Genomic DNA, 21,307 nt, shown 5'->3' with positions numbered 1-21,307 from the left:
TGTAGTTAATAGTATTGGTCTCATTTGATCATTGGGATAGTTGAGTAAATTGGGCTAAATAGATGCTGGAGTATGGCACTTCATAAGAATTCAGTATCTGGCAGTTGCTGCCACTATGTTAAACGAGCCTGTGTCAACCTAAATTCAATGTTTTACTCCATGAGAATGTGTAATTATTATGTATTAATTAAAATATAGAGATATGGGCTGGGGATGTAGGTCAGTGGTAGAGAGCTTGTCTAGCATGCATGTGCAAGGCCCTAAATTTGATCTGTAGCACTGCAAAAAAAAAAAAATGCACATCCAATTTGAAAATGTAGATTCCTAATGTGCCTCTAAATCTCGCCTTTGAAGTGAAAATATCTTTTTCAGTGCTCTGGAAATGTGGGCTAAGAAATAGCTGTGGCTAGAAAGTGGTGGGCAGGTAGCCCCTCCGCCCTTGCTCTGTAATGACTGTTCTCCTGGATGAGACTGAGTAGCCCTGGGGAAGGCCTTGCAATGGCTTTGCCTCCCTCTACTCCATAATACCAAATGTTCCTCTTGAAGGTAAGCAGCAACACCCTGTTGTCCTTTGTCCTTTGTTGTGTATGACAGGTGTGAGCCTCAGCAGTGACTTCATTGCTGGCTTTTGTGGGGAGACAGAGGAAGATCATCTTCAAACAGTGTCTTTGCTTCGGGAAGTTCAGTACAACATGGGCTTCCTCTTTGCCTATAGTATGAGACAGGTGAGACTGGTATGGGGGAGGGCTGCCAGCAATCCTGACCAGCGTGGGGCTATTTGGATAGCTGGGCAGAAAAGAAAGTGGCTGCAAACAGTCCTTGTAAAACCACAGGCTCTTACTATCCACTTCTTTTTCTTTTTTCTACTTAACTCTTGTCTACTATATGACAAAATGTACCTTTTTTTATTTTTCAGTGGGACTGGGGTTTAAGTTCAGGGCTTCACACTTGCAAAGCAGGCATTTTACCTCTTGAGCCACACCTCCAGTCATATTTTGCTCTGGTTATTTTGTAGATGGGGGGATCTCTCAAACTGTTTGCCTGGACTGGCCTTGAACCACAGTCTTCCCAATCTCAGCCTCCCAAGTAGCTAGGATTATATTCGTGAGCCACTGAATGCCTGGCTTTCTTCTTTTCTTTTTTTGAGGCAGTGTCTCACTATGTAGCCGAGGTTGGCCTCTAACTCCAGTATCTTCCTGCCTCAGCATCCTGAGTGCTGGGATTATATTCATGTACTACCATGCTTGGCTTAGAGCTATCATTTTCTCTTTTTAAATTTTTATTGTTATGTTGGGGGTACATTGTGGCATTTACACAAAAGTTCTTACAATATATCAAATAGATCATAATTGAATTCACCCCCTCCATCATTCTCCTTTATCCCCCCCCCGCTATCATTCTTATTAACAAGTGCATAGTACTATAATTTACTAGGTGCCTATTGGTAAGCATTAGACTGCTTTGCACCTTGTGTCTTTATAAACTGCTGATGAATAACCTGGTGTATGAATCACTTAGTATATGTCCAATTGTAACCACAGGGTAAATATGAAGAGTAATTTTGAGTTTGTGATTATCATGTTCTAAATTTAGAGTTTTAACCTTGTAAAAATGTGATTACAGTTCAGAGTTACTTTTTTCTTATGCAGTACTCCCAGAATCCCAGAAATAGATCAAATTCAGGCTTGGGTTTTTGTACATATATTTGTAAGTTGCAGGTAGAATGAACATATTTTCTCTATAATCCCTGAGAGTGGATTTTCCAGGTCCTTAGTAACCTCCTCCATTTTTTTTTTAATTAATAGAAGACACGGGCATATCACAGGCTGAAGGACGATGTCCCAGAAGAAGTAAAATTAAGGCGTTTGGAGGAACTTATCACTGTCTTCCGAGAAGAAGCTTCTGAAGCCAATAAGACCTCTGTGGGTTGTACCCAGCTGGTACTGGTCGAGGGGGTGAGGCCATATGTATCTATTTTATTTTTTGTTTACAATACAGTATGTCTCTCAATTATTTAAATTATGTTTGTTTTTTGTAAATCAGTGTTTTTGTAGTTTTCAATGTTATACATGTTTTGTAATATTTATATCTCAGTATTTCATTTAAAAACATTTTTGGAGCTATTGTAAATGGTATTTTCAGTTTTGGGATCCATGATCATTGCTACTATATAGAAAAGCAGTTGAAGTTTTTTTACACTGCTTTTTTTGGGTGTGTGTGTGTAGGGGGTGTGCCTATGTAGTTCAGACTGGCCTCAAACTGTTGATCGTCCTGCCTCAGCCTCCTGAATGCTGGGCTTTATAGGGTGGGCTGCCACACACCACAGACGCCTGGCTGCAATTGAATTTTTTTTTTCCAGTTTTGGGCTTTGAACTAAGGGCCTTGCACTTGCTAGGTTGGCTCTCTTCCACTTGAGCTACACCTCCAGCCCTGTAATTAAATTTTTTGTGTTTATCTTTTATCCTGTGACCTTGTTGAACTCAGTTGTTGTAGGTTTTTTTTTTTGGTTTGTTGTTTTTGTAGTTTCTTTGAGATTTTCCTGTGTGTATAGTCATGCCACCATGTTTTTCTTCCTTCCTGATGTTCCAGGGTTCCTTCTTTTACTTTTTCTTTTCTGTTAGAGAACTTCTTTTAGCCACTCTGGTGACAGATTCTCTTGGTTTTCTTTCATTTTGGAATATCGTCATTTCCTCTTCATTCATGACGAATATTTTTGCTGGATATTATATTCTGGATTGATAATGCTTTTCTTTCAGCTCTTAAAAAATGTTGTGCCACTTCTTTCTGGTCCCCATGGTTTCTGATGAGAAATCATGAAACTTTTCATTGTGATTTTTTTTCCTTTTAGGGAAGATGTCATTTCTTTCTTACTGCTTTCAAGACTTTTTCGTAAGTGTTTAGTGCTCAGAAGTTTGACTTGGTGTTGATTTCTTTGGATTTATTTTGTCAGGAGTTTATATTTTGTTTCATTTTTCCTTTGATAAAGGGTCTCCAGGCTGGCTTCAAATTCACGATCTTCCTGCCTAAGGCTCCCAAGGACTGGGATTACAGATGTGTGCCACCGTACCTGGCTAGGAATTCATATCTTTTGCCAAATTTGAGAAGTATTTAGCCCCTATTTCTTTGAATACTTTCTTAGCCCCCTTTCTCTTCTTCTGTAATTCCATGATGAATGTCAACCATAATAGATTTTTTGTTATTGTTCCACAGGTACCTAAGACTCTGTTCTTTTTTTTTTCTTTCTCTTCAGTCTGTATTCTCTTTTCTGTTTATATTGGGTAGTTTCTATTGTTCACTGAACTTTTTTCAGTGTCTTATGTTTGTTTTATATATAATCTTTGTGATTTTTAGTTGCACTTAGCAGAAACACTAAGGAGACATGTTTACTCCATCTTCCTGGAAGCAAAATCATATGTATATTTTTAGAATCAGTTCTGTCATTTGCTTTCCTTTTTTTAAAGTCATACTTTCTACAGTATGACTATAGGAAGTACAGAAAGGTACTGTACTTGAGGAATTTGAGGTGCCTGTAGGCTTCTTGGGTAAGCCTGAGGACCTTGCCATCATTTACAGCATGAAAAAATGGGATAAGTTGAGTTGAGTCAGGGACCCAGATCTTTTGTGAAGTGACCGGCTCCAGTCATTGGAGAGGCAGGCCCTCTCTGTGGCTCTTCCCAAGTCCTGGTTGAGGAGGACTGTCCTGCTCTTTGCTGTGGGATATGGCAGCATCAAAGCAACCGTATGTCTGCTGTTTGTGTTTGTTGGGACTCTCTGATAGTATCAGCCTAAGCCAAATGGCAAAAACAGAAACAGCCACAACCAACAAACCTGAACCAGATTCTGACCCAGGTCTGTCTTACTCCAGAACCTATGTTCCCACATATCCCCCGTTTTTATATTATGGAGAATTTATAACATGTATAGATATAGAGAGAGTAGTGTAACAAACACCCATGGTCTATTAACTAGCCTCAACCCTCTCAAAACATAGCTAGCTGATCTTTCTTCATTTCTGCTATCCCTACTGGCTTATTCTGAATCAAGCATATGAAATCATTATTTCTTTAGTAAATACTTCAGTATGTATCTCTAAGAGAAAAAGACTTTAAAAAAAAACTGTATAAGCATAATACTAATATCATATCTGCAAATAATTGGCAAAAATTTCTTAATATTATCAAATATTTAGCTAGTGTTCTAGTATTCCTGTTTGTCTCATGAATGTTCTTTTGCACTTGATTCATTTAAATCATGGAACCTGTACTCTTTGTAAAGTACTGATAGTAAATTATAAAATTATCACAAATCTACACCAAAGTTGTAAGTACAGTACAAAGAATTTTTTTCCCGTGAATAATCTGAGAGCAAGATACTAACTTCATGTCCCAAACCCATGAATGCTGTAGTATGTACTACACAACTGTAGTAGAGGTATCAAAATTGGGAAATTAACCTTGTTAGGTTACTACCAGGCACCCTCAGACCACATGTAAGTTTCTTAATTGTATCCTAAGAGGTGGCATACAAATTTGATTTGTCTCACTACTGCTGATGCTTCTTTGAAAACTTCATGAAAATGGTATCTGCTAGGCTTCTTGACTGTAAACTTTTTTTTTTTCCTTTTATAACAGGTAAGTATTTTGCAGGGAATAGTAGAGAATCTTATTAAATCTTACTTGGCTGCTGTTTCCCAAAAGCAGTATTAAAGACTAAGCTCCCTCCTGTGTTTTTGATCACTTAGAGTATAGCAGTTAGGCTGGTGTGAGGCCCTGAGTTCAAGCCCGAGTACTGCCCAAAACAAAACAAAACAAAACAAAAAAACAACAAAAAAAACCCAGCAAGTAGAGCTTGATTTTCTAAGGGCAAATGGAACAAGGATATAATGCAGGATTTGAAAGTCCCTATTTGCCTCCTTTTGGTCATTGTTTTAAACTCAGATAGGACATCTTTCAACATGTGTAATATAAGATCCTTATAACAATGTATTTTGATCCTTCTTATTTTTTATGTGATTGTTATAGATTTTTACTTCTGTATCCCAAGTCATTGATGTTTTTCTTTGAGGAAAATTATTTTTTTTTAATCTTTAAAAAATGAGAAAAAAGTTCACTATTTCTGGCCATCTTCATTCTTTTGCACATTGAAGCTCCATTTTTTTTTTTTTTTATTATTCATATGTGCATATAAGGCTTGGGTCATTTCTCCCCCCTGCCCCCACCCCTCCCTTACCACCCACTCCGCCCCCTCCCTCTTCCCCCTACCCCCTCAATACCCAGCAGAAACTATTTTGCCCTTATTTCTAATTTTGTTGTAGAGAGAGTATAAGCCATAATAGGAAGGAACAAGGGTTTTTACTGGTTGAGATAAGGATAGCTATACAGGGCATTGACTCACATTGATTTCCTGTGCGTGGGTGTTACCTTCTAGGTTAATTCTTTTTGATCTAACCTTTTCTCTAGTTCCTGTTCCCCTTTTCCTATTGGCCTCAGTTGCTTTTAAGGTATCTGCTTTAGTTTCTCTGCGTTAAGGGCAACAAATGCTAGCTAATTTTTTAGGTGTCTTACCTATCCTCACCCCTCCCTTGTGTGCTCTCGCTTTTATCATGTGCTCATAGTCCAATCCCATTGTTGTGTTTGCCCTTGATCTAATGTCCACATTGAAGCTCCATTTGATAGAATTTTCTTTGTGCTTGAAAAACTAAGTTTAATGTTTCTTTCAGTGCAGGTTTTTTGGCAATGAATCCTCTCAGCTTTTGTTTTTCTGAAAAAGTCTTTATGTTTTTAAGATTTATTTCCCTTGAGTATTGAATTTTAGGTTGACATTTGGAAGGTGACATTCTGTCTGTGTGTGACACTATACTTCTGATGTGTGTGATAATTTTACTTTCCTTCCTTTGTACATAAAATGTCTCTTTTCCCTGGCTGCTTTTAAGATTTTTTGCTTTGTCAGTATTTTTAGCAGTTTAATGTGTCTTGGTATAGTTTCCTTTGTGTTTACCCTTTGTGTTTTCTTCGGTGTTTGTTTAGGCATTTTAGTTTCTGGGTTTATGGTCTTTATCAAATCTGGAGAAATTTCATATTAGTTTTCAAACGTTTTTCTGTATTGTTCCCTCTTCACTTCTCCTTACTGTTTCTTATCTCCTTCTGTCCTCCAATTATGCCTATGTCCAACCATTTGATATTGTTCCATAGGTCACTGAGATTGTTCATTTTTTTCTGTCTCTGTCTCCATTTCATTTTGTTTAGGTTCAGCATTATTTTCTTTGGCAGTGTCTGATCTGCAATCACCCACTGAATTTTTGATACTATATTTTTCATTGCTATAAGGTACCTTTGGTTCCTTTTTATATATTTTCTACTTCTTTCCTTTTTATGTTCTTATTCTCCTGTGAAACTTAAGTTTCATCTGTGTATTTAGTTGTTAAAGTTGACTTAACATCTCTGTGCTGATTCCATCATTGTTATTGGTACTTTTACCATTGAGCTACCTCCACTCAGCCCTCAGATTTTTTTTTTTTTTTAAGCTTTGTTAGAAATGCTTTTTTATTTCAGGGATAGTTAAGCCTTGCAACTAATTATGTGGTCTTTCAGGTGTTGTTACTGAATGTCCCAAGGAGCCAATGAAGACTGTCTGTGGTAGAACAAATGATTTCTAGCACTGTGTGAGCTCTGGGAGCTGTTTAGCTGACAGTTTCCAGGTTACTCTGTTGGCCTAATCCATGAAGTTTTACTCTGCACATGCATATATTAGTAGTCAGCAGACTCAAGGGAACCCATACATATTTCTAGAGCTCTTTTTCTGTGTAGCTCTCTTCTCTCCAAAATTAGCTTCAGAATTTTTAGCTACCTCAGGCAGCCTGAACATTGATCCTTTCTCTGTCTTAATGGAGAGAGAACCTCTATGTCCTGCATGAAATTTCCCTCTAGGCTGGTACAGGCCTCCTGGTTGAAAGGAGGGAGTGATTGGAGGGCCCACTTCTCTTACAGCCTTGTGTGATCTGCTGTCTAGTGTCGAAAACAGTTGTTTCTTATGTTTTATCCTGTTTCCTGATTAAGGCTGGAGGTAAATTTGGTTTCTGTCATTGTGTCATTGCTGGAAGGGAAAGAGAAAGTGGTTTGCTTCTTCTGGCCCCAGGTTGTGAAGGAGACTCTGGCTTCAAATGTAGGGGAAAGTAAGCAGGCCAAACAGTTGTTGAGCATTCCTACCCAAATGATTAGTATGAGATGGGGAAACATGAAAGTTGGTTGGTTTCATCATCCACAAGTACCTGGGCTCGTTGCAAGTTCATTTCTGCAAAAGGCAGTCCTGCAAAGTCTCATTGATTCGTTCATTAAAATATAGTTAGCAAAACTTGATGGAGTTCTGTTGCATGCCCTGCCCTGGCTTTGTTGGTGAAGCAGCAGTAGACATTGAGCCTTTAGGATTTCTTCGTTGAGGAATGCTCTGTGGTAAAAAACCTAGAGGGTCTGAGACAGAGAAGGCAGTTTTGACCCACTTGGAACTTACGACTGTGACAGATGCATAAACTCTTCTCTTTTCTTTCTGCAGCTCAGTAAACGCTCTTCTGCTGACTTGTGTGGCCGGAATGATGGAAACCTTAAGGTGATCTTCCCTGATGCAGAGATGGAGGATGCCACTAACCCTGGGCTCAAGGTCAGAGCCCAGCCTGGGGACTATGTTCTGGTGAAGGTAAGATGTTGCTTTAGGTTTTTGCATTGTGAAATAAGTGTTGGTTTAGATAATCTGGATAAAGTTTTTTTGTAGAGCAATTTTTTATTAAAATAAAAATTTCTTTTCAACCTGTGTAAGGGCACTTTGGATTGAATTTTAGATTGCTCCTAGCTAATGCCTTTTGCTTTTCTTACCTTTTCCCCTTCTCTGGAAGGGATTTTTTTTTGGTGGTGGTGGGATATGTGGTTAGCTTGGAGATGTAGTAGTGTGTGATTTCCTGAGCAGAGAGCCCAGGAGTGTAAGTGATTTTGAGTGAGTTGAGGGTGTGCTCTGCCAGAGGTCAACACACCTTTTGTGATTTCTGATACCCACAGTCCTTAATTTACATGTGCTCTGGTGTCCTGGGTTCCTTTCCTGGGCTGGCAGATGTAGCTGTACGCCTATGAATTTTCCCTTCTTTTTCCCCCTTTACTTGGGGGATAGTCCTCCTGTTTTTCCTGTCTTCTTCCCTTCCTTCCTTCCTCCCTTCTCTTCTCATACTGCCACAGGTCTGCCACTGCCATCTTCCCTTCTTTTTGGTTCTCTTTGCCTTGGAACCAGTTGCTGGCAGGGCATGTTCTGACGAGTGAGCAGGAGCAGAGATGCTTCTCTGCACGTAGGGAGAGATGCAGACAGGGTGCTTCTATTTCTGCTGATGTTGCCCAGTGATGCCCTGCTTACTTCATTGTGCCTCAGCTTCCACTCTGCTTTCTGTCCTTGCTTTTATTACCTGCCTTGAGTGATGGGAGCCATACCTCATGACTTGCATGCAAAGGAGGCTCATTCTCTTGATACGTAACTTCTGTAACTCAATCTGGACATTTTATCACCACTCAGAACTTTTCTGTTCCTGCATGAACTATGCTCCCTTGTTCTGTCCATCTGACAAAAAACTCAGAGCACAATTATTTTGTTGGATGGGACTAAATGATCCCGCTCTCTTTTGTCCTTGCCTTGACTGTGGCTTACAAAAATGTCTTCCTTAAACATTACTTGCGAATTTCCTAAGTGAAGTGATTCCTACCAGTCAGCAATGAGATTGATCGGGAAATAATCCTTCATAGACTACTCTAGTCATTCTTTTTTTCCTTGGTAATTTTTGTCTTTCTTCTGAAAGTTTGCTTCTTTGACTTTTAGTTGTTTTCTCATACCTCCTCTAACTTTCTTCCCACTGTAGCTATGGCTCACTTGGAGAAAAAGGGGTTGCAGTATTAGTATGGTATTCTTTTGCAAAATGGAAAAATTCTATTTGGACAGAAAGAAAGGTGATGTTGAGTTACTCAAAACTCTTTTGTTCTCAAGTGACATAAATTCAACACAAAGGACTAATATGAAGAAGGAGCTGTGACCAGGGGTCTTTTGGTTCCTTCTCTGTCACCAATCTCTGTTGTCCCCAAGTTCTTTCCACTTAGAGTCTCTGAGCTGCACTAGAGCCTCATAAATTTCACTTTCTTATTTCCTTTTCCTTCTTCGTCTAAACTGCAACCCCAGTGGTCACCTGCTTACTGTGCATCTGCCTCCAAGAACTGAACATCGCTGGGAGAAGTGCAGGTAGATAATGGGTTAGGTTATGGGTGTTTACAGAAAACTCAAAATACAGTGGCTTCTATAAGATAGGAGTCCTCTTCCTCCTAAGACTCTGGATATGGAGCGTCCAGGACTGGTGCCTATAGGTTGCTTCCTGACTCTCAGGGCTCAAAGGTTCTCTGTCTTTTGTTCTGCCTTTGTCCAGGTCACCTCATATCCAGGATGGCTGCTCTAGCCACCATGTCTGTATTTTATCAAGTAGGAAGGGGAAAAACAATGAGAGGAGAAGGGCATGCCCTCTTCCTTTCAGGATGCTTTGCAGAAGCTCCATACACATGACACACCTGACTACCAAGAAGCTGAGAGGTATGGTCTTCATTCTGAATGGCCAGCTAAAGATTGGGAGTTCTGTTATTGAGGAACAAGAAGAGAAGGGATGTTGGGGGATTAATAGTCTTTGCCAAGCTGGGTGCTGGTGGCTTACACCAGTAATCCTAGCTACTGGGAAGGCAGAGATCAGGAGAATCAAGGTTTTAGGCCAACCTGGGCAAATAGTTCTCTAGACCCTATCTTGAAAATACCAATGCAAAAAAGGGTAGAGCACCTGCCTAGCAAGCACGAGGCTCTGAGTTCAAGCCCCAGTTCTGCAAAAAAAAAAGTCTTTGCTGCATGAAGACTACAAAATGCAAATGAACCTACAGTATGGCTCTGAAGTTGTCATCCTACTATATTTTCCTATTCAATTGCCTTCCCACTCTTTCTCCTTAAATCTCCACTCGCCTATGCCATCACTCATCTTTGCTAATGTTTTTGTCTCATGTTGCATGTTGTTAAAATCAGATGAAACTTCCTGTCTCTTTATTTTTACCAGCCTACTTGCCTCTCTACCCATACGTGCTGTCTTCACACTTGGGACTTTTTTTTTTTAAAGGCAGTACTGGGGTTGAACTCAGGGCCTTGTGCTTTTTATGTGGGTGCTCTACCGCTTGAGCACCTTTTTGCCTTGGTTATTTTTGAGATAGGGTCTTGCTCTATGCCTGGGCTGGCCTGGACCAGGATCCTTCTATTTGTGCTTCCCTGCATAGCTGGGATGACAGGCATGTACCACGACATCCAGCCATTGGTTGAGATGGGGTCTTCCGAACATTTTGTTGGGCAGGCCTTGAATTGTGATCCTTCCAATCTTTGCCTTTTGAGAAGTTAGAATTATAGGCTTGAGCCACTACACTTGGCCCTACCTGGAATGTCTTCAAATGACATCTTCTAATGTCATTGCTGCCTCTTGTGCCTTCTCTTTCATTTCTCCCTGTTCTCTCAAGAAATTTGCATTTACCTCCCATCTCTCTTACATCTTAAACTTAATGTGGCCAAGATAGAATTAATTTCTCCCACTTTGCTGCAATTTTCTTCTTTTCAAGCCTTCTCCATCTCAGGAACCACTCTGGCACCACTCAGTTGCTCAAGCTAGAAATAGTTACGTGCTTTCCTGCACTCTCCATCTGTAGCTTGTTTCAGCTTTTTCTACAGAATGTCTCTTAAGTCTCTTCCCTGGTCTTTTGCTTCTGTATTTTTTAAATGAATTATTATTTTGAAATATATCATAAATATAGAAAATTATTCACATTAAAAGTAAATTCTTTGATGACTTTTCCATGTAACTATCACCTACATTAAGAATATTAACTGGAGGATAGTCCCCAAGACCCCATATCGAAAAACCCTCACAAAAAAGGGTTGATGGAGTGGCTCAAATGGTAGAGGGCCTGCCTAGCTTAGCTAGCTCAGAGCCCTGAGTTCAAACCCCAGTACCACTAAAAAGCAAAAAAAAAAAAAAAAAAAAAAAGAATATTTTTAAGTCAGGCATTGTGGCTCATGCCTGTAGTCCCAGCACTGGGGAGACCGAGGCAGGAAGATTATGAGTTAATGCTAGCCTGGGCTACCTAGTTAGATCCTTTTTCAAAAATTACTAAGATTCATCAGATTCTCCTGGATTTCTTTTTAACTTTCATATATCACTTCTTAGGACTTTCCTGGACATTGTCATTTTGAAGCAATTTCGCTGCCTTACTTTCGTCCTGGTTTACGTCCTTAACCTGCTTTATCTCCATAGCACTTTCCAGTGTCTGAAAGCATCTGTATATATACTTAGTACCTGTCTTATTCTAAAAGCTCCTTTGAGGGCACGGAAATACCTGTTTTGTTTACCTCTGTATGTCTAGCAGCTGGGGTAATTCCTAGTATACAATAAGCACTCAGTAAATATTTTCTAATGGACTGACTTGTTCTGGTGAGGAATGTGACCACTGGTAACTTTGGGGTCCCAGCCTTTCAGCCCTCAATTAGAGAGGAAAGAGAAATTTTTCCCACCAAATTATGGCTGTAAATATTCTAATGATGGATTTAACTAGCCCAGCGTGGGTCCCAGCTCACTCCTGGGACCAGAAGACAGGTGGCTCACATCCAAATCTTATGTTTAGAATTGGGACTGAACCACCTCCCAAAAGAAAAGGGACAAACAGTTGTTTGGGGAGGACTGGACTGACTGGAGCAGTGACTGACTTTTTTTTTTTTTTTTTTACTTGCACCATTCTTAGAGCACCTCCAATTAATTTTTGCTTACATAAAAATACTTTTTTTTATTGTTGTACTGGAGGTCCATTGTGATATTTACAAAAGTGCTTACATATATCTTAATGAAATTCACCCCCTCCATCATTTTCCTTTGTCACCCCCCCACCCTGACTTCTTACTTTTTATGCATTGTTGTTGCATCAGACATCTCTTATCCCAGAGTTGGAGGCACACAGGAGCCACACCATCTCTGCTGGCTTGTCACCTCCATCAGCTTCCTTTTGGTGCCTCTCCTATAGAGGCTCTACATTCAGTCCCCATGGTGCAGTCCTGGTTACCTTGCCTTTGACTGGTTTTCTTTTAGATCACCTCTGCCAGCTCTCAGACACTCAAAGGACATGGCCTCTGTAGGACCACTCTGAAAGACTCCTTGGCATATTGCTGACCTGAGTGGCTGGCCTCAGTGCACTTGGGCAGTCCTTCTCATAAGGCAGGAGACATGTCTGGTCACTGCTGGAAGAGGCAGTGAAACTTTGGAGACGGAGCTGCAAGGAAAAAGGAGAAGCAACTTTGCATCAAATGGGAAGACGCATCTTTGCTACTATGGGAACACTTTCTACAGTCATTAAATTTACTTAAACTAAATGCCCCCTTTGTCTCTCTACTTTTCACTTTTGTGTTGGTTGGTATTTCTAACCAAGTGTTACTGTTTTCTCTACACCTCTGTTTTAGTGTTTCCCAGCCTAGTTTCTGTTGCAGTCACTGCCAACCTCTGTCTTTCTTTCTGGACCCTATGTGATAGAGCCTGAAGGAAAGGATGGAGGGGAGACCACTTGCTTGGGAGACTGCTCTAGATCTTTCTGACATTTTTATTTGATGCCAGTGACTCAGCTGCCTGTTGCCTCACCTTACTTGCTGTTTTTTTGGAGGGATTGGAGTTTGAACTTAGGGCCTCACGATTGCCAGGCAGGCGCACTACCACTTGAGCCACTCCACCAGCCCTAGTCAATCTGTTTTGCCTGACGATTTCCCTCATGGAACTCTATTAGCCTGTCAGTTCATTCTTTGCCTTCAGGTCTGAGAGCACTTGGAATTTTGGAAAATGCCATTACCCGTTAATAGGCTGTGAGAAGAAGCTCTTGACCCATTGTCTACTGCAGTTATTTTGTTCTGTGGGCATCATGAAAACAACCCCAAGACACGGTAACATGGAATATTTGGAGTTAGGACTTTGGTTCACTTCTTTGCTCAGGAGTTATGTGAAGGCTGGGTGTAGAGCTCAATGTTAGAGCACTTGCCTAGCACACTCAAGGTGCTGGGTTCGATTCCTGTCACCACAAACACACACATACAAAAGAGGGTTTCCTACAGAACATGGTAAACTCTACCAAAAGGAAATGACCCTTGTTTGTTTCTAAAACAGCCTGTGCACAATAGGATCTGCTGAGGCATTTGCTGCATGTGTCTGTTAATCTGCATGACAGCCTTGGGAGTTTCAGTGGGAACTTCTTCCTCAGATATTGCTTTGGCCTGGGAAACTGGTTTCTATTCTCAGGGTCCATCTGTTACTGAGCTTGTTTGTTATGGCTCTTCAGCCTTTTTTTTTTTTGGTGGCACTGGGGTTTGAACTCGTGGCCTTGCCTTTGCCAGGCAGGCTCACTTACCGCCTGAGCCACTCTGCTGCCCCTTTTTTGGTTGAGTAATCTTCGAAACAGGGTCTCACTAATTATTTGCCTGGGGTTGGCTTCGAACCGCAATCCCCCTGATCTCTGTTTCCTGAGTAGTTAGGATTATAGGTGAGAGCCACCAGCACTTTACTCAGTCCTTTATTCAAAAAGCATTTACAACAAGTTTGTAAAATTTACTTTGGGACTGGGCACAGTGGCTCACATTTGTAATCCCCTAATCCCTTGGATCCAGAAGAGCCAAGTTCAAGTGCAGCCTGGGCAAAAAGATGGTGAAACCCCATCTCAACCAACTAACTGGGTGTGATGGTGCATGCCTGTCATTCCAGCCATGCAGGAGGCATAAATAGGATCATGGTCCAGGCCAGCCTGGGCAAAAATGGCAGATCTTATTTGAAAATTAACTGAAGTGAAAAGGCCTGAGGTATGGCTCAAGGGTAGAGCACCTGCCTAGCAAGCTCCAGGCCCTGAGTTCAAACCTCAGTAACCATCAAAAAAGAAATTCCACTGTGGTCAGAAAATATACCTTATATGACAATTTTCTTTTTTTTTTGTGGGACTGGGGTTTGAACTCAAGGCTTCAGGCTTGCAAAGTAGGCCCTCTACTGCTTGAAGCATACCTCCGTCTTAGTCTCCTCTGGTTATTTTGAAGATGGGGGTTTTTTATATGATTTTAGTCATCTGCATTTATTGAGACTTGTTTAGTGGCTCAGAATATGATGTGTCTTGATATATTTGGGGTACACTTGAGGCAAATGTGTATTTGGTGGTTGGGTGAACAATTCTGTAAATGTCAGTCAACTCAGGTTGTTCAAGTCTCTAATAGCCTTGGTTATCAAGTTCTATTGGCTGTTAATGAAAATAATTGTGGATTTGTTCCATTTCTCCTTACAATTGCTGCCATGTTTTGCCTTATGTACTTTTATTCTTTGGCCATACGGGGGGTTGAATTCAGGGCCTTGCACTGGCTTGGCAGGCACTTTGCCACTTGAGCCACTCCATCAGCCTTGCTTTGTTTACTACTGATTCAATGTCTGGATCCCGATCCTTCTGTCTGCTTCCCTGCATGGTTGGGATGACAGTGTGTAACACCACTCCCAGGCATTGGTTGAAATGAGGTCTCGCAAATGTTTTGCCTGGGGTAGCCTTGAACCATGATCCTCCTGATTTCTGAAGTTTGAGTCACTCCACCCAACTTAATTAACTCCTTTATAGTTATGAGATGACCTTCTTTATCCCTGGTAATATTTTTTCCTTTGAAATCTACATTGTCTAAATAGCATCTTCCCTCATCCCCACTTTCCCTCCCTCCCTCCTTGCCTATGACATGCTAATCACATGCTTTACCACTGAGCTGAGCCTTCAGCCCATTTTCTCATTGAAATTCACATACCATTTGCCTGAGACCTGCATGGGTATGCTGGGTGAACCTGACTAAGAGCATCGGGGAATGATAAATGAGACACACACAGAGATATATAGACATAAAACATAAAACAGAAGGCTGGAATTGGGAGGGCTGCATGTTCCTGATGGCAAACGTGAGCGCCTACCTGAGCCAGAGTGTTTATTTTATAGGTCAGTACAGGGAAAAGACTCGGGTAAAAATCAAACTTTAACAATTCTTGATGCAAGGTGAAATGAATGAGGTTTGGTGTGCTAATTTTCCTAAGGCTAATGAAGCTTAATTACAACACATTGATTAATCTGTCATCAGGGAGTTTCCTAACAGTTCTGGTACTTTATCTAGTTTTGCATCAGGGGGCTGGTATGTGGACACAGCAGGTTGTTTTCTTCAAGGAGATGTGGGAACAAAGGTCAAGACACCAGGTGCTGGGAAAAATATGGTAGAAGAGGCTGTGTAAACTCCATTATTCCCAGTCCAGGGTTCATGCCTGGTTTCCAGCAACCATTAATCTTCATTTTCAAATGTACAACTCAGTGCTTTTAGTATATTCACAAAGAGTTGTAACCATCACCACTGTCATTCCAGGACATTGTCATCACTCCAAAAGGAAAACCCTGTGCCTGTTAGCAGTCACTCCTCAATTTTCTCTATCCCAATTTGCTGGCAACCATATGCACTTTGTGTTTCTATGGACTGCCTGTTCTAAGTGTTTCATAAAAATTGATCATACAGTATGTGACCTTATATTTGCCCTTTTCGTTTAGTGTGTTTTCAAAGTTCATCCACATTGTTGCATTTATCAGTACTCCATTCTTTTTGATGGTCAAGTAATATTCCATTGCATGTAGATACCACATTTGTTTATCCATTCATCCAAAAATGAACATTTTAAGTTGTTTACACCTTTTGGCTATTGTGACTAGAACTGCCATGAATCATATATACAGAATTTGAGTACCTGTTTTCAGTTCTTTTGTACATATACCCAGTAGTGGAATTGCTGGGCTGTATGTTCACTGTTAGGAATAATCAATCTGTTTTCCACAGTGACAGAACCACTTTTACATTGCACAATCAATACATAAGGGTTCTCATTTTTCCACATCCACATCAACGGGTAGAAGGTTTTAAATAGAAAAAGTTTGTGCTTTATGAAGAGCATGCTGACTTCTCGGATGCGGAGGTTAGGGGGAGAATGGATGGTAGGTGGCAGAGCAGAAGCAGAGAGTCTGGTTGCTCTGGTGGTTGGTGATGGTAACTTGTCCCAGGGAGGGGAGGGAGAGAAGCAACTCCCTGAGAGCAAGGCTCTCAAGGCAGAGTCAGCAGGACTCTGTGTGTTGGTGAGAGGGAGTCAAGAGTGGTTTCTAGCTAGCCAGTTGGCTGTGGTGGCAAATGTCTGTGAGCCCAGTATTCTGGAAGCTGAGCAGGAGGATTGTGAATTCAAGGTGATGGGCCTGGGGTACATAACAAGAACTTGTCTTGCACACATGCACATGCACATACACATACACACAAAACGAATGATTTCCCAGAGCCTGGCTAGGAAAGTGGGATGGGTTGCACTGCTGTTGATCACAGTGAGATTGACCGTAGGAGGCTGTTGCCTGGAGAGAAAATAGCTGAAGGCAATAATGTGATTTGGCCATTTTGGGGTTCTGCTGTGAGGCAAGCTCAGTCTGTGGCCCCTGTCTGGTCTTTGTGTCCACAATGAGCTCTTCTTTTCCAGAGCAGATACGGTCTGCAGCACTGGGTCTCTGCCTGGCATACAGATGGCAGTTGTGTTCCCAGCATTCCTTTGTGTATGTTTTGGGCTTGACCTTCTACTCAAGGATCTCTAGCTGGACCTATCAATAGTCAATGAGTAAGTGCCTACAGACACTTTGCTGCCTAGTTTGTGTGTTCAGGTTCTATTCTGCTCTGTTCCATCTCCCTTTTTGAATTTGGACTGTGTCCCTCTGTGTTCAACATGAAGAACATGGATTCTAGCCCCTGTATGATGTTCATATTGGGCTAGCATGAGGAACAAAGCATTTGATGCTTGTTTTATTTAATTTCTTTTTCGGTACTGGTTCTGAACTCAGAGCCTCATGCTTGCTAGGCAAGGCACTCTACCATTCGAGCCACTCTACCAGCAAAATGAAGACTTTTTTTTTTTTCTTTGGTGGGACTGGAGTTTGAACTCAGAGCTTCACGCTTGCAAGGCAGGCACTCTACCATTTGAGCCATTGCACCAGCCTGCAAAAGAAAGCATTTAAGAGTTGGGAATATGTAAGCTTTTCATTCCTAGAACAAGATAATCACCTTAGAAAGACAAAAGTTGTATTTTGGTTCACAGATTTAGAGGCTCTGGGTCATAATTTATTGGCCAGCACCCCGTAGTGGGGAGCATGTAGCAAAACCACTGATCTCATGGCCAAGAAGCAAAAAGAAAAAGGAAGAGACCCGTCTTGCTGTCCTCTTTATGGTCACACCCCAGTGACTTAAAGACCTCTGACTAGGCCCTACCTCATAAAGGTTCCACCCTCCCAGTAGCACTCAACTGGAGACCAAGCCTTTAAGATCTGGGCTTTTGGGGAACATTTTGAATCCAAAATATAATGATGACGTAAGGGTCAAAACATGGGAAGAAAAGTTTTAGTCATTGACATGATTGTTCCCTAGTTCCCGAGTAAACAGTGGATTCTGGTGTTACCATTCATGTTATTAATTTTTTGTCTCAAGAAGTTCTTTGATTGCTCATAAACATATAATTCCTACTTGTAGGTATTAAAGGCAAGTGAATTTTTTTTTATGAAGAAAGGTTTATTAAAGAGCTGATTACAACAATACCAAAAGTCCCTGAATTTTTGCCATTTTTGCCCTTGTTAATTCAGGGGCCTTGGTGAAATTCCAAAGGACACTTGACATCCTAAGAAAACTACTCGGTTCCTTAATCACAAGGAGGCCGTTGGGTCAATCTTTCATAGGAAAGCTTTACATACAGATTGTTTTGCTTCCATTTGGAACGTTGCCTGGTTCCAGGTGTGCTGGGTTCAGTTTGTTGCCAGAAGATCATTCTGTGGGAGATAAAAGACCAATTATGCACTTAAATACAGTCTGAGCACAGTCTGAGCCAACCAGTGCACTCTGTCCCCAACCAGCACTTGCCTTGGGGATGGGGAGTGAAACACATCCCTGCCAGTACCAGCCCCAGAGGATTTTTCTGGGTGATTGTTATTTGAACTATCAGGGAAAGAAATAGTGGGTGATAGTCCTGTAGGTGGGGACTTCCATGCAGATCCAGAAACAGTAGAGCCAGAACATTGATTCTGGTGTCATTGGACCATGAGTAAAAAGCCATTGCTGAGGCTGGTACCATGCTGGCTGTTCAATACCTAAAATTTTTTTGTTGCTTAAAGTAGTTTGGGCTGGGCTGTCACTTTAGCTGTAGCACAGATGGCATTCATCTGGTCTGACCTTTGAGGTAAGGTGATTGGAGGAAGGTCAAGTAGAAGGTCCACTACTACTCAGAACCACAGTGGAGAAGCCGGAGGCTGAAAGCGGACACCGAGCAAATGGTGATTTCCCCTCACTCTGCACTCCACTAGTTGATTTGGCCACAGGGAAACTTGGGGATTAAGTAAAACTAAGAATGTGCAACTTGTAACATTTGACTCAAAATGAAAGAAGTTGATGTTTTCCTGGTCATAATTCGTAGTCATTATGCAATTTCATCAAGACTGGCACTTCAGGGGTAGGGATATTGCTCAGTGGAGAACACTTGTTGAGCGTGGACAAGGCCCTGGGTTTGATCTCAGAACCATGGGAGGAAAATATTTGTATTTCTCTTACCGATTTCATCACCTTAACCTCGGCATTACTTAGAGTAAATGAGGACACGCCTGGTGGTATGTTCACTTGTTTTAAGTATGCTGAAATAAAGAAGACCATGTTATAATAGGAATTAAAGGAGACCTGGGTGGCTCTTTTTAGCCGCAGTCACATGGAGGGATCTCTAAGTGTATTTGGCTCCAGGAGAAATTGCTGCCCTGTCCACTCAACAGCATGACTTGATTACAGACCTACATAGTATCTCCCAGTCTGTTGAGGTGGGAGAGCGAATGGGGTCACAAGGAAGGGAGACTCCAGAAGCAGGTAGAAACTAGTGGTATCCTAATAACCATGCCAAGCAGTACCCTGGCAGCTCTTGCTCTTGTTTTCAACATCACAGAGTTAGGCTGTTCTGTTTGGGTAGCCACTGCACTTATTTTGAAGTCCTTTAGAATTAATCAGAAATATGTGCAGGTGGTGTATTGACCACCATCATTGTTGGTCATACGGGCTATGATCTTAGCCTCTTGAGTTGTCAAACCTCTAAAGTGACTAAGCAGCATGACAGTGTTGCTCCTAAGGATGCCTTGTGGACTAGATTTCTTTAGGACCTATAGAGGAAGAGTTTTGCCTCGCTTTTCATTTTTACCATCTCATGATGCTGTTCCCCTATCAGAAAGTGCTCTGTGACCGTGGGGTGGGGGTGAGGTGACCTTGTGCGCAGTGCTGCAGCCCTCCACAGCATGACACACAGCTGGGACCTCTCCTGCAGTGCTGACTCTCCCGGGTGACCAGGTTAGTATTGCTGCATACCATTAACACCTGTCCAAAACTTCTTCAAAACTTCTAGCATCACACCTTGCACCTCGTCCTTCTGCAAGAGATGGGAGGAATATTTTCATAAATGCCTTCTAGTAGCCCTTCCCAGCCCAGTGTCACAGCCAGGGAGAGCAGTCTTGATGTTGTACCTGTGGGGTTTTTCTAGTAAAAAGGCCTCTTTGGACAAGGCCAGGTGGAGCCCAACTACCCCTCAGGCTCTAAATCTTCAGGACTTTTCAAGGCCCTCCAGGAGGTTTTACTGGCCTACGTGGTTCCATGAACAGTGTTTCTGGGACTCCTGTTAGATACCACACTGCTGTAGGTATAGCAGGTGAATTTGAACCTTCAAGACAAACACGGAACTCGGTGGGAGGGCTGTTTGCTGCTGGTCACTGCTGCCCCCTCTAAAGTAGTTGTGAGATTGCCAGGTCTGGTCCTCCCTGCTGGCACCTCCTCCCTGAAGATCTCCGAGTCAATGCACAACCTGTTCCCTCTCCCCGGCCCATGCTTTTGTATATAGTAGTCCTGCTCCTTCCTTACCACTGAGCTCTAGCACTGTCTGCCTCCCAGTTGATGCTCCTTCTACTCTGTCTTCTTCTTGCCCAGATGATGACTATGTATAAATGTCTGTGTCCCCTGTCAGGCAGGAAGTTCCATGAGGTCCTGGATTGTCACTTCTGCATTGCTTCCCCCAAGTATTGAGTCTGGCACATTTCATAGCCGCCCAGCAAATTTGAGATGATGGGGACACTGGACTTGTGATGACCTACAGAGTCAGCCTCACTGTCACGTCCCCATTATCTCAGGACTGACATAGGGACCCAGGTCCTAAACCCAGTCATGAGGCTGTTCACCTCTGGGTATCCACTGTGGGTCTCTATCCCACATGTAGCTCCCAGACTCTTAGTAACTTTTGCCTATTCTTAAGTGTTAAGTGCCCATTCTGCCCCCATCTTGAATGCCAGGTCCTGGAGTTAGGTGCCTCATCACTAATTCATGATGCATTTGAGGGGCCAGGCACATAGTAGCTGCTCATAGACACTTGAGCCTGCTTGAGATCAGGTGTCTAAACACAGGGTTGTTGGCAAGCCTTCAGTCAGTTTCCTTTCTGTTCCTGGAGCCTGGTTCCTAGGCACTACCTTCTCCTCTCCTCTTCCTCCCAGGCTCCTCTGTGGGTGTATCTGTGCTTGCCTAGTAAAACACACTTGCTTTGTAGAACCCAGGTGAAAACTAGTGACAGGAGCTGAGGCCACCGCAAATGGCTGTGCTTATGAGATCATCTCACAAGCAGAGTTGGGCTATATTTTAGATTATTTCCAGGCTTTCTGGCATATCAGAACCCCCAGGACACCAGAGAAGCAGGGATTGCAGGCCCTTCTCAGGACCTGACTAGATGTGGCACTCTGCAGTGGGCATAGGCAATGTGTTTTAAGAGCTCCCCAGAAACTATGTGTGGTGGGCATGCTTGTAAATCTAGCACATTAGAGGCAGAGGAAGGAGGATCAAAAGTTGTACACCAGCCTGGGCTACACAGTAAGATCCTGTCTCAAAAATAAACAAAAAACAAACAAAAACCACAACCAAAAACTCTCCATAGAGGCTAGGTTAGGAGCTGGCTGTCCTACTCCACATGTGTCCACGACCTGGTCTTCATGACTTTCTTCTTCTCACAGTCCCTGTGTGACTAAGCCCCTGGCATTGAAATAATTTCCCACATCTCATAGGTAAATACGGACAACCACATCAACTTACAGCCTGAGGGGGGTTCACACTGTGC

At 42.1% G+C, this 21,307-nt stretch overlaps 1 protein-coding gene across 1 annotated transcript in view; it reads left to right on the top strand.

Annotated features, from left to right (window-relative positions):
• The window catches only part of Cdk5rap1 (CDK5RAP1 mitochondrial tRNA methylthiotransferase), a 31,820-nt gene extending 17,837 nt beyond the window's left edge, over positions 1 to 13,983 (top strand). Inside the window, exons 12-15 of the mRNA XM_074074562.1 lie at positions 595 to 725; positions 1,806 to 1,955; positions 7,549 to 7,689; positions 12,173 to 13,983. Coding sequence (XP_073930663.1) covers positions 595 to 725; positions 1,806 to 1,955; positions 7,549 to 7,689; positions 12,173 to 12,253 — 503 coding nt within the window. The 3' untranslated portion in view covers positions 12,254 to 13,983. The remainder of the gene's footprint in view (positions 1 to 594; positions 726 to 1,805; positions 1,956 to 7,548; positions 7,690 to 12,172) is intronic.
• The last annotated feature ends 7,324 nt before the right edge of the window (positions 13,984 to 21,307 follow it).

Source organism: Castor canadensis, chromosome 5, assembly GCF_047511655.1.
Source record: "Castor canadensis chromosome 5, mCasCan1.hap1v2, whole genome shotgun sequence".
Classification (NCBI taxonomy): domain Eukaryota; kingdom Metazoa; phylum Chordata; class Mammalia; order Rodentia; family Castoridae; genus Castor; species Castor canadensis.
Note: the sequence above shows the minus strand (reverse complement) of the source record. Positions and strands in the feature narration are given on the sequence as shown.